This window comes from Salvelinus fontinalis, chromosome 16, assembly GCF_029448725.1.
Source record: "Salvelinus fontinalis isolate EN_2023a chromosome 16, ASM2944872v1, whole genome shotgun sequence".
Lineage (NCBI taxonomy): Eukaryota > Metazoa > Chordata > Actinopteri > Salmoniformes > Salmonidae > Salvelinus > Salvelinus fontinalis.
In genome coordinates, this window is record NC_074680.1 from 40,063,595 (window position 1) to 40,084,306 (window position 20,712).

At 46.7% G+C, this 20,712-nt stretch overlaps 1 protein-coding gene across 16 annotated transcripts in view; it reads left to right on the forward strand.

Annotated features, from left to right (window-relative positions):
• The window catches only part of LOC129813153 (nesprin-1-like), a 156,460-nt gene that overhangs the window by 101,197 nt on the left and 34,551 nt on the right, over positions 1-20,712 (forward strand). For 11 of the 16 annotated variants that reach the window (XM_055865385.1, XM_055865391.1, XM_055865396.1 and 8 more), the window contains 27 exons: positions 239-404; positions 691-846; positions 1,458-1,610; positions 1,830-2,012; positions 2,273-2,410; positions 2,740-2,925; positions 3,232-3,354; positions 3,566-3,748; positions 3,994-4,137; positions 4,366-4,539; positions 4,845-4,967; positions 10,095-10,208; positions 10,717-10,877; positions 11,089-11,281; positions 11,608-12,405; positions 14,126-14,329; positions 15,920-16,057; positions 16,153-16,253; positions 16,420-16,573; positions 16,773-16,895; positions 17,141-17,296; positions 17,610-17,819; positions 18,152-18,253; positions 18,413-18,532; positions 18,745-18,945; positions 19,238-19,411; positions 20,527-20,658. In XM_055865385.1, coding sequence (XP_055721360.1) covers positions 239-404; positions 691-846; positions 1,458-1,610; positions 1,830-2,012; positions 2,273-2,410; positions 2,740-2,925; positions 3,232-3,354; positions 3,566-3,748; positions 3,994-4,137; positions 4,366-4,539; positions 4,845-4,967; positions 10,095-10,208; positions 10,717-10,877; positions 11,089-11,281; positions 11,608-12,405; positions 14,126-14,329; positions 15,920-16,057; positions 16,153-16,253; positions 16,420-16,573; positions 16,773-16,895; positions 17,141-17,296; positions 17,610-17,819; positions 18,152-18,253; positions 18,413-18,532; positions 18,745-18,945; positions 19,238-19,411; positions 20,527-20,658 — 4,810 coding nt within the window. Of the gene's footprint in view, positions 1-238; positions 405-690; positions 847-1,457; positions 1,611-1,829; positions 2,013-2,272; positions 2,411-2,739; positions 2,926-3,231; positions 3,355-3,565; positions 3,749-3,993; positions 4,138-4,365; positions 4,540-4,844; positions 4,968-10,094; positions 10,209-10,716; positions 10,879-11,088; positions 11,282-11,607; positions 12,406-14,125; positions 14,330-15,919; positions 16,058-16,152; positions 16,254-16,419; positions 16,574-16,772; positions 16,896-17,140; positions 17,297-17,609; positions 17,820-18,151; positions 18,254-18,412; positions 18,533-18,744; positions 18,946-19,237; positions 19,412-20,526; positions 20,659-20,712 lie in introns of all 16 variants that reach the window. The other 5 variants (XM_055865384.1, XM_055865398.1, XM_055865386.1 and 2 more) reach the window with 4 other exon arrangements.

Below are 20,712 nucleotides of genomic sequence, written 5' to 3' on the forward strand. Positions count from 1 at the left end.
GTTGGTCACTCACAAATTAGATTAGCCTTCAAATGTCAGTTCTAGACGTTGCTTTCGTGGCTAGAATATGATCTGTTGGTTATAATTGTAAACAACTCAATAGGCCTATCAGAAGGACCTGAATGCTTAGTATTACTTACTTAATCCTCTTCATTCCGAGAGGAACATAGGGCTAAAATTTCCATCGCCTTCATGCTTGAAAACAGATAATAGTGGTTTTATTTCTCTCCTCCACCAGTCTGCTGCAGCAGGCGCAGACCAAGCGTACCCAGGCTGGGGTGGAGCTGAGGGACAGAGAGGAGGTAGAGAAGAATCTGAGTGTGGTCAAAGCCTGGATCCAGGAGACCAGGGAGATGCTCCTCAACCCCACCTCAGATATAGATGCTCTGCTGCAGGAGCTGGAGGTAAGCAGCTGGCAAACCCTATGGAACTAAAGACAGAGTTATCACCATCTGACACATCATTGTATTGACTACACATGACTCTGTCACAAAAATAACTAGTTCATTGCCAAAATTCCATAAGGCATTTACTCAACTGTTGTTTCCAGCAGTATTATATGCTATGGTGTAGTCTCAGGCTGGGATCGATGCTAGCTATGGTGTGAATTAAAGAATTGTTATGTGAGTTGCTTGTTTTCGAGTATTGGCACATGTGGACATGACCATGTTTCTCCTATGTATTGTACAGGTGGTTCACGGTGATGTGATTGGCTACCGTCAGCATGTGGATAAGATAGCAGAGCAGCAGCAGAGCAAGTATCTGGACCTGTACACCATCCTGCCCTCAGAGATCTCCATGCAGCTGGCTGAGGTGTCCCTAGCACTGGGGGCCATCCAGGATCAGGTACTGTACTGGACTATGTAGGGCATAACCCCCCCCCCCACACACACACACACGTACACACACATTTTGCCATGGGGCCGAGCGAAGATTTTGGAGTTTTATAACTAATTTCCTGCAATTCTACACATTTTGCCATATGGTGTTTGCAGTTTTTAATATGATAACTGATGACAATTGGCCCCACCCCAGTCGGTAATTCAACCATTCTCACTACAAGTGTAGATACCTGGCCGCTAGACTAACTTACCAATCCCCCAAAAATTGATGACATGGGCTAATTGAGTTTATTTTTATTTACCTTTATTTAACTAGGCAAGTCAGTTAAGAACAAATTCTTATTTTCATTGATGGCGTAGGAACAGTGGGTTAACTGCCTTGTTCAGGAGCAGAAAGACAGATTATTATTATTATTATTATATTATTTTTTTTACCTTGTCAGCTCAGGGATTCAATCTCGCAACCTTTCGGTTACAAGTCCAACACTCTAACCACTAGGCTACCTGCTGATGCACGACCAAATTTCAAAATCTCACTACATCAACTATCTTTTACTGATGTACATTATAACAGGGTTGATTTGTGTATTTCCTTCCTCTTCTGATTTTCCCAAGGTTCTATCCAAAGAGAAAGAGATCCAGAAGACAAGAGACATCAAGGAGGACATCAGTTCCAGGATCCATGACGTGTCAGAGAAGATGAAATCCATCTCCACCAGTCTCAATGACAAAGCCAGCGATGTCCGACACGGTAAAGACGAGACCAAGGTGAGCGCGAGCTGAAGAGGCTCATGCATACAGCTCTTAATCAGGGTTGGGGTCAATTTCATGTCAATTTAGTAAATTCAGGAAGTAAACTCAAATATTCCAAATACTATTTTCTGCTCTTAACGTGTGTTGTTTTCCCTCTACATACAAAGTGAATGAGCATACAGAGCTGTTATCTTGGTAAGTTTATTTAACTCAGAGTTTCTCTCCTCTCCACAGTGTCTTTGTGATGACCTGGAGAGCTGTCATCGGACTCTGTCAGAGCTGGATGTTGCAGTCCAGGAGTTCAGCAGACGGAACCCCATCTTGGCCAAACAGCTGAGTGATGCCATCGTCAAGTTAGGAGACATCCACCACCACACTGCCAGACTGGCCGAGTGTAGGACCATCTGGTTCAAAAAGGTTAGGAACCAATTGTATCAAGAAAAGGTTGGGGAAAAATACAAAATACATGGGAAGTCTAGTTGGTGTTACACTGTTGTTGTTGTTACCCCAAAGAGGTGGCATCAATGTACGGTGTTGCCCAGAGTGTTTACAGAGGCCATTTGACTTTTAATCCTTGTAATACCATAACACACATTGTCAGTGTCACTAAGGTATCCATTTCCCTGACGCCTGTTCCCTAGTTCCTCATTGCCTCTCTTGTTATCTCTCCCCTCCAGGCAGGGACCCACCTAGAGGAGTACAATGAGATGCTGGACTTCATAGTGAGGTGGTCGGAGAAAGCCAAGGGCCTGGTGAGGGCCAACATCATCTGGAACTCCTCCTCTCATCTGCAGGAACAGATACGGATGGACGAGGTGGGTGGAGAACGACATGAATAAACACATGATGGAGAGCTGCTGGATTAAAATGCTAATACAAACTGTATTAAGCCCTCTCGCTGTTCACTTCCACTGTACCCTCTACAGCTATACTGGTGGTGTGTGTGTGTGTGTGTGTGTGTGTGTGTGTGTGTGTGTGTGTGTGTGTGTGTGTCAGTAAATATGTGTTCTGTTACCATGTCTCCTATCATTCTCCCTCTAACCAGGAATCCAGGATGTTGGTTCTCTCTCATTTTCATAGACAGTGTCCTCTTACTCCATTCATTGCCTGTATTGTGTTGTCTTCCTCCTCTCCCCATCATCAGTCCGTGCTGCGTGAGTCTCGAGAGCTCCATGGGGACCTGCAGGCCATGGGAGAGAAAGTGGATCTGCTGTCTGAGGTGCTGCAGACGGAGAACATGTCCCAGCAGGTGTGTGAGCTGAGCCGCCACACCGAGGAGCTCCAGCAGATCATCAGGACACGGCTGCAGAGCCTTCAGGACGCAGCCAAGGTACTGACTCAGACATACTGAATACACTGGCTTAGCATTTAGCCTAGCATCGGATTTTACTGTTGCATTGTTGTTAGTCTTTGTTTCAGAGGCAGTCGTTGACAAAATTATGCACAATGTGTAAATAGCTTTTAGCATCTCAGTGTTATTCTCACCTGTACATAAAAACATATTTCATTGATTGACCTGTGTGTAGTCCTATTGACAGACGGTTAACATGAATTGGTTAGCCAGCCAGCTAGCACTCACTAGATTTGGTTCTGGGTTCCAAGAATAACCTGTGTGTGTCCTGTGTCGTCCCCTCAGAGTATGGAGCCTCTGGAGTACGAGGTGAAGACCCTACAAATGGCTCTGGAACAGGTCCAAGCTACATTGACCTCTCCTGAACTTGCCCGACAGAGTCTCAAAGAACAACTGGCCCAGAGACAGGTAGCTAACTTCAATTCTAACTTAACCAGAGAATAACACAGAATTTTAAATAGCATTTTATTCTCATATCATGTTGTTGTTGTTGTTGTTCTTCTTCTTCTTCTTCCCATCCTCTTCTTTCTCTGTCTCTTTCTACTTCTCCTACCTACGTCTCACACTTACTTAAGGCTTGACGGTAGAATGTAAAGTTTCCTCCTGTCTGTTCTCCTAGCGTCTGCTGTCGGAGATGGAGGGCTTCAAGCAGCAGGTGGAGGCGGTGCAGCTGTGTCAGAGCGCCCTGCGCGTCCCAGAGGAGGTGATGCCTGGCCTGGCTATCTGTCACACAGCACTGGGCCTACAGCAGGAGGCCAGCCAGCTACAGCATGTTGCAATACAGCAGTGCAACATTCTACAGGTAGGGAGGCCGTAGCACATTGTGTAACGGATGAGAAACCGCATAATGAATAAGACTGCCTGTGACTGAAGACTTGTGTTAGTTCCCCGAGCTAATGCCTAGGTTTTAGCTCAACGTAACAACACAGTCTTGAGGCACACAGAAGACCAGGGTTTTGATTCCAGTTACACCTGCAAGCCACGAACAGTTCACATCCTACATTGTGCACCGGTATTGACATTCCTTGATTTCCTGTCCTTCTGTAGGAGGCTGTTGTGCAGTATGAGCAGTATGAGCAGGAGGCGAAGCACTTCCAGGGGCTGATAGAGGATGCCCACAGGGTCATCCAGGACCAACCCATTCCTACCAGCAACATCCAGGAACTGCAGGCTCAGATCCTACACCATGAGGTATAGTACACCACATTGACAGTGGAAGAAAATACAATATTTTGCATGTATAAAGGAATTGAAAACCTCTAGATTCTGGTACTGGTTCTGATAAGTAGGTATCCAAAACAAATGTAAAAAACAACAACTAAATGAACATTGTATAAGTGTATGCCTACAGTGTATATAGATGCTTAGCTCCCTTGTTGTGACCATAACCACTGACTGTGATCGGGATGCTACTAACAGGAGCTGGCCAAGAAAACCAAGGGTTACCAGGAGGAGATAGCCAGTCTGAACTCGAAGTGTAAGATGCTGACTGTGAAGGCCAAACATGACACCATGCTACTCACTGACACGGAGGGGGCGGGGCTTACCGTGGAGGACCTGGATGGAGACACAGACAAACCGTCTGTTCTTATGGTGACGGGCCGACTTCCCTCCTTTACTAATGATGTGTTTTGTACTGCATGTATTTTCTGATTACCGGTAATTAACTAACTCAGACAAATCACTCCACTGTTAATCCTGCGACCCTTCATCAAATCTGGAATCTCACGGCTAGCATGCTGTCTGTCAGAAAGACTACTGAATGTGCCAGTCTTATTGAGTTCTGCATGAATTATCTGATTGATTAACTAACTCAAACCATCTTGGTGATGGACTGACTCTAAAACGTGAATGCTCTTTGTGTATCTGTCCTCTCTGACTGTCCTGCGGTGTGTCAGATGACGGCTGGCCGCTGTCACACCCTTCTGTCCCCGGTCACCGAGGAGTCTGGGGAGGAGGGTACCAGCAGTGAGATCTCCTCTCCTGTCTGTCGCTCCCCTTCTCCCAGCACTCACACACAGGTATCACCTACTGAGCTCTCTCTCGCTCTCTCTTTCTCTCTCTCTCTTTCTCTCTCTCTCTCTCTCTCTCTCTCTCTCTCTCTCTCGCCCTCTCTCTTCCTCTCTCGCTCTCTCTCTTCTACTCTCTCTCTCTCCACTTTCCCTGCAGACCATGAGAGATGAAAGGAATCTCCATCCCCTGTCATCCTGTATTAAATGCATTGCATTAGCACTGATTAACTCATAGCTACTGGCTACTGTACTTCACGAAGTACCTGCCCACATAACTTAATGTGTACCGACTTAGACACCAAGTAACACTGTGGTGCCTCTCTGTGAAGGCTTACACATCAACCCCTCTATCTGTGAAGGCGTACACATCAACCCCTCTATATGTGAAAGCTTACACATCAACCCCTCTATCTGTGAAGGCTTACACATCAACTCCTCTATCTTTGTAGGCTTACACATCAACCCCTCTATCTGTGAAGGCTTACACATCAACTCCTCTATCTTTGTAGGCTTACACATCAACTCCTCTATCTGTGAAGGCTTATACATCAACTCCTCTATCTGTGAAGGCTTACACATCAAATCAAATTTTATTTGTCACATACACATGGTTAGCAGATGTTAATGCAAGTGTAGCGAAATGATTGTGCTTCTAGTTCCGACAATGCAGTAATATCCAACGAGTAATCTAACCTAACAATTTCACAACAATTACCTTATACACACAAGTGTAAAGGAATGAATAAGAATATGTACATAAAAAATATATGAATGAGTGATGGTATAGAACGGCATAGGCAAGATGCAGTGGATGGTATAGAGTACAGTACATACATATGAGATGAGTTTTATTTTTTTTTTTTTATTTCACCTTTATTTAACCAGGTAGGCTAGTTGAGAACAAGTTCTCATTTGCAACTGCGACCTGGCCAAGATAAAGCATAGCAGTGTGAACAGACAACAACACAGAGTTACACATGGAGTAAACAATAAACAAGTTAATAACATGGTAGAAAAAAGAGAATCTATTTACAATGTGTGCAAAAGGCATGAGGTAGGCAATAAATCGAGTAATTACAATTTAGCAGATTAACACTGGAGTGATAAATCATCAGATGATCATGTGCAAGAAGAGATACTGGTGTGCAAAAGAGCAGAAAAGTAAATAAATAAAAGCAGTATGGGGGTTGAGGTAGGTAAATTGGGTGGGTAGTTTACAGATGGCCTATGTACAGCTGCAGCGATCGGTTAGCTGCTCGGATAGCAGATTTTTAAAGTTGTTGAGGGAGATAAAAGTCTCCAACTTCAGAGATTTTTGCAATTCGTTCCAGTCGCAGGCAGCAGAGAACTGGAAGGAAAGGCGTCCAAATGAGGTTTTGGCTTTAGGGATGATCAGTGAGATACACCTGCTGGAGCGCGTGCTACGGGTGGGTGTAGCCATCGTGACCAGTGAACTGAGATAAGGCGGCACTTTACCTAGCATAGCCTTGTAGATGACCTGGAGCCAGTGGGTCTGACGACGAACATGTAGCGAGGGCCAGCCGACTAGGGCGTACAGGTCGCAGTGGTGGGTCGTATAAGGTGCTTTAGTAACAAAACGGATGGCACTGTGATAGACTGCATCCAGTTTGCTGAGTAGAGTATTGGAAGCTATTTTGTAGATGACATCGCCGAAGTCGAGGATCGGTAGGATAGTCAGTTTTACTAGGGTAAGTTTGGCGGCGTGAGTGAAGGAGGCTTTGTTGCGGAATAGAAAGCCGACTCTAGATTTGATTTTGGATTGGAGATGTTTGATATGAGTCTGGAAGGAGAGTAATGTAGGGTATGTAAACATATAAAAGTGGCATTGTTTAAAGTGGCTAGTTATACGTTACATCAAGATGGCAAGATGCAGTAGATGGTAGAGAGTACAGTATATATGTAACGGATGTGAAATGGCTAGCTAGTTAGCGGGTGCGCGCTAGTAGCATTTCAATCAGTTACGTCACTTGCTCTGAGACTTAAGTAGTGTTGCCCCTTGCTTTGCAAGGGCCTCGGCCTTTGTGGAGCGATGGGTAACGACCGTGCTTCGTGTGCAACCGTTGTTGATGTGTGCAGAGGGTCCCTGGTTCGCGCCCGGGTCGGGGCGAGGGGACGGTTTAAAGTTATACTGTTACATTGATGCTGTTGACCCGGATCACTGGTTGCTGCGGAAAAAGGAGGAGGTTGAAAGGGGGGTGAGTGTAACGGATGTGAAATGGCTAGCTAGTTAGCGGGTGCGCGCTAGTAGCATTTCAATCAGTTACGTCACTTGCTCTGAGACTTAAGTAGTGTTGCCCCTTGCTTTGCAAGGGCCGTGGCCTTTGTGGAGCGATGGGTAACGATGCTTCGTGGGCGACCGTCGTTGATGTGTGCAGAGGGTCCCTGGTTCGCGCCCGTGTCGGGGCGAGGGGACGGTTTAAAGTTATACTGTTACATATACATATGAGATGAGTAATGTAGGGTATGTAAACATTATATGAAGTGGCATTGTTTAAAGTGGCTAGTGATACATTTATTACATACATTTTTCCATTATTAAAGTGGCTGGAGTTGAGTCAGTGTGTTGGCAGCAGCCACTCAATGTTAGTGATGGCTGTTTAACAGTCTGATGGCCTTGAGAAAGAAGCTGTTTTTCAGTCTCTCTGTACCTGCTTTGATGCACCTGTACTGACCTCGCCTTCTGGATGATAGTGGGGTGAACAGGCAGTGGCTCGAGTGGTTGTTGCCCTTGATGATCTTTATGGCCTTCCTGTGACATCCGGTGGTGTAGGTGTCCTGGAGGGCAGGTAGTTTGCCCTCGGTGATGCGTTGTGCAAACCTCACTACCCTCTGGAGAGCCTTACGGTTGTGGGCGGAGCAGTTGCCGTACCAGGCGGTGATACAGCCCGACAGGATGCTCTCGATTGTACATCTGTAAAAGTTTGAGTGTTTTTGGTGACAAGCCGAATTTCTTCAGCCTCCTGAGGTTGAAGAGGCACTGCTGCGCCTTCTTCACCACGCTGTCTGTGTGGGTGGACCATTTCAGTTTGTCCATGATGTGTACGTTGAGAAACGTAAAACTTTCTACCCTCTCCACTACTGTCCCGTCGATGTGGATAGGGGGGTGCTCCCTCTGCTGTTTCCTGAAGTCCACGATCATCTCCTTTGTTATGTTGAGTGTGAGGTTATTTTCCTGACACCACACTCCGAGGGCCCTCACCTCCTCCCTGTAGTCCGTCTCGACGTTGTTGGTAATCAAGCCTACCACTGTAATGTCATCTGCAAACGTGATGATTGAGTTGGAGGCGTGCATGGCCACGCAGTCGTGGGTGAACAGGGAGTACAGGAGAGGGCTGAGAACGCACCCTTGTGGGGCCCCAGTGTTGAGGATCAGCGGGGTGGAGATGTTGTTACCTACCCTCACCACCTGGGGGAGGCTCGTCAGGAAGTCCAGGACCCAGTTGCACAGGGCGGGGTCGAGACCCAGGATCTCGAGCTTGATGACGAGTTTGGAGGGTACTATGGTGTTAAATGCTGAGCTGTAGTCAATGAACAGCATTCTCACATAGCTATTCCTCTTGTCCAGATGGGTTAGGGCAGTGTGCAGGGTGATTGCGATTGCGTCGTCTGTGGACCTGTTGGGGCGGTAAAAAATTGGAGTGGGTCTAGGGAGTCAGGTAGGGTGGAGGTGATATGGTCCTTGACTAGTCTCTCAAAGCACTTCATGATGACGGAAGTGAGTGCTACGGGGCGGTAGTCATTTAGCTCAGTTACCTTAGCTTTCTTGGGAACAGGAACAATGGTGGCCCTCTTGAAGCATGTGGGGACAGCAGACTGATATAAGGATTGATTGAATATGTCCGTAAACACACCAGCCAGCTGGTCTGCGCATGCTCTGAGGACACGGCTGGGGATGCCGTCTGGGCCTGCAGCCTTGCGAGGGTTGACATGTTTAAATGTTTTCTCACGTCGGCTGCAGTGAAGGAGAGCCCGCAGGTTTTGGTAGCGGGCCGTGTCAGTGGCATTGTAATGTCCTCAAGAGAGCAAAGAAGTTGTTTAGTCAGTCTGGGAGCAAGACATCCTGGTCCACGATGGGGCTGGTATTCCTTTTATAGTCCGTGATTGACTGTAGACCCTGCCACATACCTTTCGTGTCTGAGCCGTTGAATTGCGACTCTACTTTCTCTCTATACTGACGCTTAGCTTGTTTGATTGCCTTGCGGAGGGAATAGCTACACTGTTTGTATTCGGTCATGTTTCCGGTCACCTTGCCCTGAATAAAAGCAGTGGATCGCGCTTTCAGTTTTGCGCGAATGCTGCCATCAATCCACGGTTACTGGTTGGGGAAGGTTTTAATAGACGCTGTGGGTACAACATCACCGATGCACTTGCTAATAAACCCGCTCACTGAATCAGCGTATACATCAATGTTGTTGTTCGCCGCAATGCGGAACATATCCCAGTCCACGTGATCAAAGCAATCTTTAAGCGTGGAATCCGATTGGTCGGACCAGCGTTGAACAGACCTGAGCGCGGGAGCTTCCTGTTTTAGTTTCTGTCTATAGGCAGGGAGCAACAAAATGGAGTCGTGGTCAGCTTTTCCGAAAGGAGGGCGGGGGAGGGCCTTATATTCGTTGCGGAAGTTAGAATAACAATGATCTAGGGTTTTGCCAGCCCTGGTTGCACAATCGATATGCTGATAGAATTTAGGGAGCCTTGTTTTCAGATCAACTCCTGTATCTGTGAATGGTTACAAATCAACCTCTCTATCCGTGAAGGCTTACACATCAACCCCTCTATCTGTGAAGGCTTACACATCAACCCCTCTATCTGTGAAGGCTTACACATCAACCCCTCTATCTGTGTAGGCTTACACATCAACTCCTCTATCTGTGAAGGCTTGCACATCAACTCCTCTATCTGTGTAGACTGACATATCAACTCCTCTATCTGTGAAGGCTTACATATGAACTCCTCTATCTGTGAAGGATTACACATCAACTCCTATCTGTGAAGGCGTACACATCAACTCCTATCTGTGAAGGCTTACACATCAACTCCTATCTGTGTATGCTTACACATCAACTCCTCTATCTGTGTAGGCTTACTTTGCTCACTTGTGTTGTCTTCTTTCAGATGGGACAAGACACCCTCCCCAGAGCTCCCGTACAGGAGCTAAATGACCCGATGTTTGAATCTGAGGCTAACCTAGATGACCTTCAACGCTCCTGGGAGACCCTGGAGAATGTGGTACGCAATTCATATATACCTAATTTATACTGCTACCTATATATTACCGTTCAAAAGTTTGGTGTCAAAAGTTTGGTATGAGATCTTCAGTTTCTTGGCAATTTCTCGCAAGGAATAGCCTTGAACAAGAATAGACTGGCGAGTTTCAGAAGAAAGACTTTGTTTCTGGCCATTTTGAGTCTGTAATCGAACCCACAAATGCTGATGTCCCAGATATTCAGCTAGTCTAAATAAATCTGCCGTTTCCAGCTACAAAAGTCATTTACAACATTATTAACAATGTCTCCACTGTATTTCTGATCAATTTGATGTTATTTTAATGGACAAAAAAAAGTGATTTTCTTTGAAAAACAAGGACATTTCTAAGTGACCCCAAACTTTTGAACGGTAGTGTATGTCCTATCCTCACTTGCTTTTATGTTTGAATACCTCACCTATTTGGAAAAGTTTACAAATCAACTGTGAAGTACAACTATTTTTGACTACTGCTATGTCCTCTCCTGTCCAGATCAGTGAGAAGCAGAGGTCTCTGTATGAGGCGCTGGAGAAGCAGCAGTGCGACCAGGGTTCTCTTCAGTCTATCTCCTCTAAGATGGAGGCCATCGAGGCCAAACTCAACAAGCCACTGGAGGCTGACCGGAGCACCGATAGTCATATGGAAGCCCATCAGGTAAGGGAGTATCAGTATCACTTGAGACTGAAAACATAACACTTCGCTATGCTCAAGGTACCAATTTCCGAATGACCTCTCGGTATGCTCATGACCCTATGTTTTCCATATTCGTCAACTACAATGTGATATTATGGTTCCAACCCTAATCAATGCTCAGTGCCCAGCATAGCCTTCCCACCCTAACTAACAGTGTTATTCCCTCTACCTGGCTGTGGTGGAGGAGGTTCAGAGTCTGCAGGAGGAGATAGACAAGCTGCAGACCAGCTTCTCAGACCAGCTTGGTTCTGCTGCTGTGGACGACCCGGCCGACCAGCTGGCCATGCAGTCCACCCTCACTGTCCTGTCTGAGAGGATGGCCACCATACAGATGAAGGCCTCAGGAGAACGACAGCTACTGGAGGTAGTCAAGCTCCGTGTTCTATATCTGTGGCAGACACTGCCTCAGATTTTTATTGATATTTTATTGTGTTACTATTTTTCCTTTAGTTTATATAGCGAATTTTTGCATTTCACGGTAAGATTGTGTTCAGCGCACATGACAAACAAAATGTGATTTGATTTTGATTTGATGTTAATTAAGCAGTTGATTTGAAGGTTTGAGTGTCTAAGTAGAGATGGCCATTAAAAGTATGTAAATTGAGGAGTCAAGCTTCGTGAGCATAACATCTAGCTGTGCCTAGCATATTTCATGTGATGTCTTGTCCCGTGCTGCCCTGCTCTGTCCAGGAGCGTGTCAGTGACCGTCTAAAGGAGCAGCATCAGGAGCGTGTCAGTGACCGTCTAGATAAGCAGCATCAGGAGCGTGTCAGTGACCGTCTAGAGAAGCAGCATCAGGAGCGTGTCAGTGACCGTCAAGAGAAGCAGCATCAGGAGCGTGTCAGTGACCGTCTAGAGAAGCAGCATCAGGAGCGTGTCAGTGACCGTCTAGAGGAGCAGCATCGGGAGCGTGTCAGTGACCGTCAAGAGGAGCAGCATCAGGAGCGTGTCAGTGACCGTCTAGAGAAGCAGCATCAGGAGCGTGTCAGTGACCGTCTAGAGAAGCAGCATCAGGAGCGTGTCAGTGACCGTCTAGAGGAGCAGAATCAGGAGCGTGTCAGTGACCGTCTAGAGAAGCAGCATCAGGAGCATGTCAGTGACCGTCTAGAGGAGCAGCATCAGGAGCGTGTCAGTGACCGTCTAGAGAAGCAGCATCAGGAGCGTGTCAGTGACCGTCTAGAGGAGCAGCATCAGGAGCGTGTCAGTGACCGTCTAGAGGAGCAGCATCAGGAGCGTGTCAGTGACCGTCTAGAGGAGCAGCATCAGGAGCGTGTCAGTGACCGTCTAGAGGAGCAGCATCAGGAGCGTGTCAGTGACCGTCAAGAGGAGCAGCATCAGGAGCGTGTCAGTGACCGTCAAGAGGAGCAGCATCAGGAGCAGACCTTACAACATTACCTCAACCAAGCTGACCAGATGGACCAATGGTTGCTCAGCACCCGCGAAGCCCTCCGTCCCAGTGCTGAGGAGGAGCAGCTCATAGACGGCCAGGTTAGAACAGAGGTCCCCCTACTGGCAGATAAACACACGCACGCACGCACTCACACATGCACGCACGCACACACACACACAAACGCAAATATGCACAGACACACACATGCACACAGACAGAGTCCCTTTGTTTAACAGTTCCTCAGTGATTCACATGAGTTTTCCCCTTTTACCCAGCCGTTCATTTAACTTCCAATGATTAAATCTCACTATAACTCCTGCTTTTTGATTCTGCCTCTCACATATGGATCGACCCCGCGTTGTAGGAACCTGGCAGCAGTAAACAAGAGTGTAAGCAGCATAGTTAGAGGGCGGGGCTGCCTTCAGGGTTAGGTTACTAAGCGGCTGTAACACTAGTCTAGTTATGCAGATTATGCAGATGTCTTTCGTGTCTCTACATGGGGCCTATTCAGTGACAACATAGGGGCCCGGGTCAGCAGGGGGGCTGGCTTATTCGTTAGATTAATTGAATTCCGACTGCAGGGATTGGTTGGTGGCGGAAGTGGGCCAGCCTACTGGAATATCAAAGTAGGGAATCTCAACTGACAGGCAGGGAGGGTTGGAGGATGAGGGGGAGGGGGGAGTCACTCCCTTTCTTGAAGAGACCTGTTTAACTTACCGATATACACTTAGGCAAGCCTATGGGTCTCATATTAATGGAGGATTAACCCTTCATGTAGGAATCTTTGAGGCAACATTTACTTTGGGCCTTCTGTGGTAGCTCCAGTATCTTTTCATTGCAAGGACCTATTGTGATCCAGGCCACTTGGGAATCTATACTTCAGCGGGAACATGTATGCTGAACATGAGACGTGAAGGATTAGTGGTAGTGTGCTGTGTTGTTAGGGAGGTGAGGGTGTTGGTAGGGAGGTGGCCCTACAATGATGAGAGACCTGCTGCTAATAAAGGGTTCTATACAGACCATGGGCCTGGGGGTCCAGTTAACTGTCTGCCTGGTGGGTCTGGTTAACTGGCTACCTGGTGGGCCTGGTTAACTTTCTGCCTGGTGGGCCTGGTTAACTTTCTGCCTGGTGGGTCCGGTTAACTGTCTGCCTGGTGGGTCTGGTTAACTGGCTACCTGGTGGGCCTGGTTAACTTTCTGCCTGGTGGGCCTGGTTAACTTTCTGCCTGGTGGGTCCGGTTAACTGTCTGCCTGGTGGGTCTGGTTAACTGGCTGCCTGGTGGGCCTGGTTAATTGTCTGCCTGGTGGGCCTGGTTAACTGTCTGCCTGATGGGTCTGGTTAACTGTCTGCCTGGTGGGTCCAGTTAACTGTCTGCCTGGTGGGTCTAGTTAACTGTCTGCCTGGTGGGCCTGGTTAACTGTCTGCCTGGTGGGCCTGGTTAACTGTCTGCCTGGTGGGCCTGGTTAACTGGCTGCCTGGTTAACTGTCTGCCTGGTGGGCCTGGTTAACTGGCTGCCTGGTGGGCCTGTTTAACTGGCTGCCTGGTGGGCCTGGTTAACTGGCTGCCTGGTGGGACTGGTTAACTGGCTGCCTGGTGGGACTGGTTAACTGGCTGCCTGGTGGGACTGGTTAACTGGCTGCCTGGTGGGACTGGTTAACTGGCTGCCTGGTGGGCCTGGTTATCTGGCTGCCTGGTGGGCCTGGTTAACTGGCTGCCTGGTGGGACTGGTTAACTGGCTGCCTGGTGCCTGATTGACTGAAGGTTACACTTGGAAGGCAGCACCATGTTTGAGCTGGCCTCTCTCCTGCTGCTCTAGAACATGCTGCAGGAGATAGAGCAGAAGGTGGTGGCCCTGTCGGAGCTGACCATGCGCAGCGAGAGCCTGCTTCTGGAGGGAAGGCAGGAGACGCGGATGGACATAAGGGAGGACACAGAGCAGCTGGCCAGGAAGCTGCGGACGCTGAAGGGAAGTCTGCTGGAGCTGCAGAGGATGCTGCAGGACAAACACATCAACATCCAGGTCAGGCTTTTTTCTGGATACATAGTAACTCTCACGAAAATGCTCTCCATGACATGCATGTGATTACGTTAAGGATTAACCATGTATTGGTGTCAATGGAGGATTTAAAAAAACAAACTCTAAACACATACCTTTATTAGGTTAGTTCACATTGCAATCCCTAAAAGGATCTTCACCAGGTCAATATCCTAAGTGCTAACCATCTAATATCTAATGCCTTTACCTTGTTTGTCAAGCAGGACACTCTAGTATAGGATGCTTTCCAGGAGATGAAAGTGTCACTGAGTACATGTGATGTCTCTGTGCTTGAGCCCCTTCTAATGTCTTTTTTCTCCTCTGAGCCTTTGGCCTAATGCCCGTTTCCTCCTGGTCTTTACTGTGGCTAATGTTTTCAGGGATGTGATTGGGTGAACTGGATTGCAAACAAATTTGCTTGCATTATGTGTCTTGCCGTCTTGTTTGAGGTTTACAAATCAAAATAACGAGAGAGTTTGATCTAAATCAACTCAAATAATCAAATCAAATCAAAGTTTATTTGTCACGTGCACTGAATACAACAGTTGTAGACCTTACAGTGAAATGATTACTTACAGGCTCTAAACAATAGTGCAAAAAAGGTATTTGGTGAACAATAGGTAGGTAAAGAAATAAAACAACAGTAAAAAGACAGGCTGTATAAAGTAGCGAGGCTATAAAAGTAGCGAAGCTACATACAGACACCGGTTATTCAGGCTGATTGGGGTAGTATGTACATGTAGATATGGTTAAAGTGACTATGCATATATGATGAACAGAGAGTAGCAGTAGCGTAAAAGAGGGGTTGGCAGGTGGTGGGTGGAACACAATGCAGATAGCCCAGTTAGCCAATGTGCGGGAACACTGGTTGGTCAGCCCAATTGAGGTAGTATGTACATGAATGTATAATCAAAGTGACTATGCATATATGGTAAACAGAGAGTAGCAGCAGCGTAAAAAGAGGGGTTGGGGGGGCACACAATGCAAATAGTCCGGGTAGCCATTTGATTACCTGTTCAGGAGTCTTATGGCTTGGGGGTAAAATCTGTTGAGAAGCCTTTTTGTCCTAGACTTGGCACTCCGGTACCGCTTGCTATGCGGTAGTAGAGAGAACAGTCTATGACTGGGGTGGCTGGGGTCTTTGACAATTTTTAGGGCCTTCCTCTGACATCGCCTGGTGTAGAGGTCCTGGATGGCAGGCAGCTTAGCCCCAGTGATGTACTGGGCCGTACGCACTACTCTCTGTAGTGCCTTGCGATCAGAGGCCGAGCAGTTGCCGTACCAGGCAGTGATGCAACCAGTCAGGATGCTCTCGATGTTGCAGCTGTAGAACCTTTTGAGGATCTCAGGACCCATGCCAAATCTTTATAGTTTCCTGAGGGGGAATAGGCATTGTCGTGCCCTCTTCACCTAGCCTCTTAACCTAGCCTTAACCTAGCCTTAACCTAGCCTTGATGTTTGGTTGGTCTTGTTGTCAAGATATGAATCAAACGAATCCTTACATGAATAACCATATTTCTTGTCTTTTTGCTCACAACTGTTTCCATAAGTAACCCTCTCTCTGCCTGTGTCCAGTTCCATGGCTCTCTGCAGGACCAGGAGGACAGTGAGTCTGACTCCACTCTGTCTCAGGGGCCCAGCCTGCAGGACTGCCTGTTCCAGGCCCACACCACACTCTCACAACACCACCAGGACAGCCTCCAGAGACAGAGGGTAGGGAAAGCTGCTGTTTGTTTGTTAGTTTGTTCATTCAATCATTCATTCAAAGAGAAGCAGATTGATCACGTTTGTGTGTTGTTGTTGTTTAGGAGCTGGAGGAGCAGCTAGCTGAACAGAAGAAGCTGTTACAGTCTGTAGCCAGTAGAGGAGAGGAGATCCTGATAAAGCAGGCCTCACCTAGCAGTGTCAGGTATAAACACCTGAGAGAACAGCAACACAATTGTCTGACATGGAGATTCTGTTGACTTTCCAGCACTTTATCTTCTGTAGTGTATCATGTTTTTACGTTATGTGATATTGTCTATGTTTTTGGTCTGTTGAGGTTCTTTGCTTCACGTTATGTTTTTGGTGCGCAGTATGACAGAGCCCTTCTCTCCGGAGATACTGCTGGAGCGAGAGTCCCAGGCTGCCCAGTACCAGATGAGACAGAGGTGGGAGAGCCTGAGGAAAGAACTGAGCACCAAGCTCCAGCTCCTACAGAAAACCCTGGAACAAGACCACAAGCAACAGGTACCCACCTCACCGTCCATCAATGCCTACTCCCAGCAGGCAACACTGGTTGAAAGGCACTTCTGGTTGTAATTACTTTATTTCAAACAGATTTTCCCGCTGAGCTGTAGCAAGCACTTTTCTAAATCATTATGAACTCATATCCTCTGATGTACTGTACTGTGATGTCTGACGGTGACGTGGCCATACTCTGTTACAGATTTACTCCAGAACTGCCGCTGGGACCCTGTTTAAAGGAGAGATGGGTAAAACAGAGGATAAATCTTCACTGAAGATGTTATATGAGGGTTTCAGCCAAACGATGGAGGAGATGTCTTGTCAAGTAGGTTATAACAACACTATAACATCACTGTTATTGTACTGTATGTTATCCTTGTTTTCTGTTGTTGAATTATGTTTACGTATGGAAATATACAGTTCAGCTATGCAGTGTATCTATCAGGAATGGGGACAATTCCATTTCAGCTCAGTCAATCCTTCCTGAATTGAAATGGGAATTTCTGTTTACTTCTTGAATTGACTGTATTGAAATGGAATTGACCCCAACCCTGTTATCTCTTATCAAAGACTGGGGCCTCTGAGGGCAAGGTAATCCCCATGGAGCAGCATCTCTACCAAGCCGTGTCAGCTACCTCCTCCTGGCTGGATGGTGTGGAGAACACCCTGTTCTCTGGTCCTGCGCTGCTGACAGAGAACGCTGAGACACAGCTACAAAACCAGGAGGTAGACCACTGCAACACCTAACATCCATTTTCACAAAGCACACAACGCCTACTCTCTTAGTATTATGTCATCTCAGAATGTGATCATGGTCTTTAGAAACAGCCAGCCGGTCCCTAATCATCCTAGCCCTTTTGAGATGTTCAGATCTGAAGGATCTGTATAGATATAAGCAATGTAGTGTTGGAGCGTCTCTTATTGGGCCAAGGGGAAAGTTTAGGGAGCAAATTAAGACTCCTTCCAAGTCTTCCTCCATTCCTGTGTTTCACCTGGTGCCAGGGATGTTTGGTGATTCTGTCGTCTCTGTTTCTTCCAGGCCTTAGGGAAGGATGTCAGTGAGGTGACTGGGGAGGTGAGCCACAGTCGGGGTCTCCTAGGCCAACCTACAGGGCTGTGTGCGGAGGACCAGGTCCTGTTAGAGGACACACTGGACTGTTTGACAGAGAGGCTGCAAACTCTGGACTCTGCCCTGGAGCGACGCTGTGAACACATGAGGACTAGGATGCAGGAACTCACTGCCTACCAGGTATGTTAGTATCATAGTCCATGGTTAGGATACTGTATATGTACATGTGGTGTACTTGTCTCTAGTCATTGTACTATTATGCAGGAACTTAGCCACAGACTAACAGGTTAGGCTACTCTACATGTGGTGTACTTGTCCCCTTTTGAGACAGTTTCTGGACTCAGATCAAGCCTATTCTTGGACTAAAACGCTTGCTTGTCGAAGTGGTTTTAAGTCCAGGAATGGCCTTAAGCTGGGTCCAGGAAACTGTCATTAAGTGTTATATTACTATCTTACGTACTGTATCTCTGTATAAGCAATGAATTGAGTTTATCTTGTATTGGTTAATGCAGACGGAGTCACAGCTTCTCCTTGCTGATTTAACCGACACCAAGTGCCAGATCCTTCAGACGTTGGCGGGAGCCACGGACAGACCAGGATCCAAACAGCTTGAGGTGAGACATAAGGGGGTCATATGTGCTCATGACAAGTCTTACAATGCATTATAACTGCAGGCTTTAATTTCCTCTCTTTAAGTTCTTCCTGCTCTTATTATAAAAGATAACAAAAATACATTTTATAAGATGCTAACCAGTATTGGTTTTGTCTGGTAGGTCCTAGCTGAGGCTGAGGAGGGTTTGAGAGAGTTTGAGCAGAGGATCACCCAGCTGAAAACAAGAGGAATAGAACCACAGGCAGAACAGATGTCCACCAATGAGATGCTCAAGCTACAGGTATCTGACCTCTCCATACAGACAGTTCACACACACAAAAAATACACACAGACAGCCACACAGACACAAAATTATTCACCAACGTATGTTTACACAAACACTGCATAAACATGAATTAATCATATTATATCTGTATGTCTTTTCTGCCTCCTTCTCCTTTTCCTTCTTCTTCTTCTCCTTCTCCTTCTTCTTCTTCTTCTCCTCATCTACAGGATGCCTATGAGGAGTTGGTGATGACGGTGGGCTCGCGGCGTAGCAGCCTGAACCAGAACATGGCTCTGAAGGGGCAATATGAGAGGGCTCTGCAGGACCTGGCTGACCTGGTGGACACTGCTCAAGACAAGATGGCCGGCGACCAGAGGGTCATCGCCAGCTCTGTGGAGGAAGTTCAGATTCTCCTTGACAAACACAAGGTAGACTTTAACCTTCCCTAGAAGTAGATTTACAATAATTTGAATAATACAATCAATAAAATACATCAAGTATTTTACTATAAGTCAAAAAGCACTTCAAGACTCCAGAATTCTAGGAATTCTGTGTGAATAGTGCAAAGTCCCTGAGCGCAGCTCAAACTCAAACTTTGGTCACCAAGACCAAAGGCAATGATCGTAACCTCTGCTCCAAGAAAGCTGGCTGCCTCGGGGGAGCCTATTTAACACCATCTTTATTGCAGTATTGCTCAAGAGTGTTTTTCTCTCTCTCCAGGAGTTCTTCCAGGGTCTGGAGTCCCACATGATCCTGACAGAGACGTTCTTCAGGAAGATCAGTGGCCTGGTGGTTCCCAGAGAGAAGCAGGCTCTGGAGGAGATACTGACCCTGGCCCAGGGAGTCCTCAAACAGGCCCACAGGAGAGGGGTGGAGCTGGAGTACATACTGGAGGTAGGAGAGTTGTAGTAGTAGTACTAAACTCAGCAAAAAAAGAAACGTCCTCTCACTGTCAACTGCGTTTATTTTCAGCAAACTTAACGTGTAAATATTTGTATGAACATAACAAGATTCACTGAACAAGTTCAACAGACATGTGACTAACATAAATGGAATAATGTGTCCGTGAACAAAGGGGTGGTCAAAAGTAACAGTCAGTATCTGGTGTGGCCACCAGCTGCATTAAGTACTGCAGTGAATCTCCTCATCATGGTTCTTGCTGTGAGATGTTACCCCACTATGTGAGATGCTGTGAGATGTTACCCCACTTCCACCAAGGCACCTGCAAGTTCTCAGACATTTCTGGCGGGAAAGGCCCTAGCCCTCACCCTCAGATCCAACAGGTCCCAGACATGCTCAATGGGATTGAGATCTGGGCTCTTCGCTGGCCATGGCAGAACACTGAAATTCCTGTCTTGCAGGAAATCACGCACAGAATGAGCAGTATGGCTGGTGGCATTATCATGCTGGAGGGTCATGATCTGTGAAGTTATTTGGATTTTTACGAATTATCTTTGAAAGACATGTTCCTAAAAAAAGTATGTTTCTTTTTTTGCTGAGTTCATATGAACTTTTAGTAGTTGTGTTGTACTATATGTGTAACGCTCGTCCTCCTCCTCGTCTGAGGATGAGCAAGGATCGGACCAATATGCAGCGTAGTGTGAATACATCTGTGAATACACCCAGCTCACGTCCTGACCAACTAAACAAAGACAAAACAAAGGAAATAAGGTCAGGAACGTGACAATATGCACTGTAGTAGTAGTAGTACTATATGTACTGTACTAGTACTATATGTACTGTAGTATTAGTATATGTGTAGTAGTAGTAGTACTATATGTACTGTAGTATATGTACTATCATACTTAAATCGGTGGAATACCTTTTTCACACTACTGTGTTGGCCTGGTTACGCATCTTCCAGAGTTGCTGTAACCATGCTGGAAAAGACAATGTGAAAAGTCAATATCCAGGCCAGCACAGTTCGGTATATGTGTAACCCAAGTATAACGGAATTGTTATTTTTTCATGAGTTATACTTATACTTGCCTCTATACGTGTGTTTTCAGACTTGGAGCCGTCTGGTGCCGGACTACCAGGCTCTGTGTATGCAGTTGGAGGCGGTGGAGGGTAGCATCCCCACAGTGGGCCTGGTGGAGGAGACAGAGGAGAGCCTCACTGAGATGAGTTCACTCTATCAGGTACAGTAGGTCACTATCACCATGTTATGCAGTTATTACAGAAAGCCATTGGCA